At 37.2% G+C, this 2,660-nt stretch overlaps 2 protein-coding genes across 3 annotated transcripts in view; one reads left to right on the top strand and one right to left on the bottom strand.

The window, feature by feature from the left end:
- Positions 1-2,660, bottom strand: part of pacc1 (proton activated chloride channel 1) — a 19,230-nt gene that overhangs the window by 8,015 nt on the left and 8,555 nt on the right. The gene's annotated exons all lie outside the window — the stretch shown is intronic.
- The window catches only part of nenf (neudesin neurotrophic factor), a 3,062-nt gene continuing 1,701 nt past the window's right edge, over positions 1,300-2,660 (top strand). Inside the window, exons 1-3 of one of the 2 annotated variants that reach the window (XM_032511034.1) lie at positions 1,300-1,540; positions 1,761-1,821; positions 2,045-2,148. In XM_032511034.1, coding sequence (XP_032366925.1) covers positions 1,400-1,540; positions 1,761-1,821; positions 2,045-2,148 — 306 coding nt within the window. In that variant the 5' untranslated portion in view covers positions 1,300-1,399. The remainder of the gene's footprint in view (positions 1,541-1,760; positions 1,822-2,044; positions 2,149-2,660) is intronic. The other variant, XM_032511035.1, reaches the window with a different exon arrangement.

Below are 2,660 nucleotides of genomic sequence, written 5' to 3' on the forward strand. Positions count from 1 at the left end.
ATATATATATATATATATATATATATATATATATGTGTGTGTGTTAGCCTGGTCCTGACCAATTAATCTTGGAGCCTTTTCTGTTCACTCATTAGTGGTTTTACCCTATCAGCCTGCATTAAAAAACAACTGGCGCATGTTGCTGTTCAGTAAAGTACTGTTATTATTTCAAGTTGTGAAATTATTTTTTACAATTATTCATGTGGCAGTCATTGTTACTGTTACATTGCTGTGTGAAAACTGCTTGTTGTTAGAAGTTTGGTGAATATCTTATGGAGATAATTAGATGATTTAAATAAAGTCAGTGATGAAGGACAATACACTGTATAAAGCGCTACACAAGTGGTTCTACCAATGGCAGACTGGCCAGGGACAAAGACACCTTTAATTAGTTTATTTGATTGATTTCTTTTAGCATCTTTAATAAAGGACCATGTATGTTCCTTTTCCATGTGCACTGCAGTTGGCATTATTTTTTTTTATAGTTTTTTATTATTTTTCCATGTGAGAAACACATCTCATTGAACAACATGGAACAGCACTAAACACACACTATACATCTGGGTCAGAAACAGAAAAACTAAACAAAAATCACAATGTTAACATATACACCTAAATAATAAGTAAAATAGGGACATAAATACAAATTAAAAATAATTAAAATAAAGCAGGGGGCAATAATCAGTTCAAATTGAATAAAGTGCAGGAAATGAGACCAGACCTGGTAGAAGTTTGTATTTGGCATTCTTAGGACTCAATGTGTGTTCTCTGAAGTGAAGTGGGACTATAATTTGGGAGGGTTGAACAATTATTATAGGGTTTAAAATTGTACAATCCAACTTTTATAGTCTTAGTTCACTGGACCAGTTGGCTAAATATATAGTTAAGGCTGCTACACATACTGTAGTCATACACCTCCATTTAGACCTTCTATTTTGCTGGGGGGAAATAACTGGTGAATACACTGTTTTACAGTCACGTTTAAGTGTGTATTAAATTCATTACTTTATTATCTTTATAGTTTCTAGATTTCAGCGTCCAATTTCTTCAGTGTCTTTCTTTTCTATGTCCATTAATACGCATGAAAGCAAAGGAGACAAAGCATTTAATATGTAAAGAAATAAAAACTAAACAGTGAGAAAAAGCGTGGCAGAAGAGGACTGACTATATCTAGAAATATAGATTTACAAACTACTGATCTTAAAAAAAAGAACATTCAAAAAGTTGAGCTAATTATTTCCAAAAACGAACGGTTGTACACTTTGCTGTGCAGTTTGTATGGGCGCTAATGAAATATCCGACGGCAGTAAATGCAGCACCAACTAAAAGCAGCGACAAGGAAGTGGATGACCAGAGTTGACAGTTTCCGCATCAAAGTCATCCAAACAGCGACCCTACCATGGCAACAGCGCGAATTTGTGTCCTGTATGTTGTCTTTGCTACGACTTTAGCGGAAGACGTTAAATTAAAATACAAACCGTCCACCAAAGCTGTCCGACTGTTCACTGAGGAGGAACTGACGAGATACGACGGCAGCCAGGTAAGAAGAAGTAGTTTACTAACCTATTAGTTAGCTTGTTAGGCTTCTTAGTTAGCTAGTTAGTTCTTTAACTGTCTATGGTTTTAGGGTCTGTGTTTGTCTGTGCACTTCATAGACTGGTAATATTAATAATATACCGTCTATGGTGTACCCGTGGAAATGTAGGCTACATGATAACCATGTGTCTCTCTTTTCTATTGTGTTGCCCTCCCTGTTTTAGCAGGGTCAACCTATCTACATGGCAATAAAAGGAGTTGTGTTTGATGTTACCAAGGGGAAAGGTAAGAAAAACACCACTCCACCCCTTTGAAATAATACCATAATGATTTACAAGATTTTTTTTTTAACTTAAATGTGCTTATTCATTTAACAAAACTGTTTAAGGAAAGTAAAATTGTCCCACTGATGAAGCTTTTCAGTGCTTCTCCAGGGTATTTGAAATCTAAACTGAGACCATGCAGAATTAACTGATTCAAAAATATATACACATTTTCCCAAATGCAGAATTTTATGGAAAAGATGCACCATACAATGCCTTGGTTGGTAAGGACTCCACTCGGGCTGTGGCTAAGATGTCCCTGGACCCAGCAGACCTGACATCAGATACTGTAAGTTTAGTGGGGTTCTCAAAGGTGGAGAATGTGTTTGTTGCGGTTGACTCCCATGGGTTGGGAGCACCGACACCTGACACCTGATTGGCGGCTGCAAAACAGCATGGCATTCATAAGCTACGTAATTATACTGATACTTCAAAGAAGAAGACATTAAAAAAACTGGACTGGACAGGTAAAAGAAAAGACTTGGAACACTTTAATCTATGGCCATAAACACTAGACATTTGATTGCATAAATAATTTCCACGTCTTACCTATTCTTACATTTTTCACATCAAGCCATGAGTCACTTCTCGGCTGCAGGAACTTCCCCCTGGAACTAGGAACCCTCTAGGGAACTCTTTGCGTTCCAACCAAGGGGGTAAGCCGACCTCCACTAAGCGTAGCTCATATGGCGCCATTATAATGCTACCAAGCACTCACCTGCCATTAGCATTCCATTGACCGCCATTCATTTTGAAGTCACTTTGACAGTGAATAACTTTACATCTGAAGCGTTTAAAGAC

The sequence above is a fragment of the Etheostoma spectabile genome, unplaced genomic scaffold (genome assembly GCF_008692095.1).
Source record: "Etheostoma spectabile isolate EspeVRDwgs_2016 unplaced genomic scaffold, UIUC_Espe_1.0 scaffold314, whole genome shotgun sequence".
In the NCBI taxonomy this organism is placed as follows: domain Eukaryota; kingdom Metazoa; phylum Chordata; class Actinopteri; order Perciformes; family Percidae; genus Etheostoma; species Etheostoma spectabile.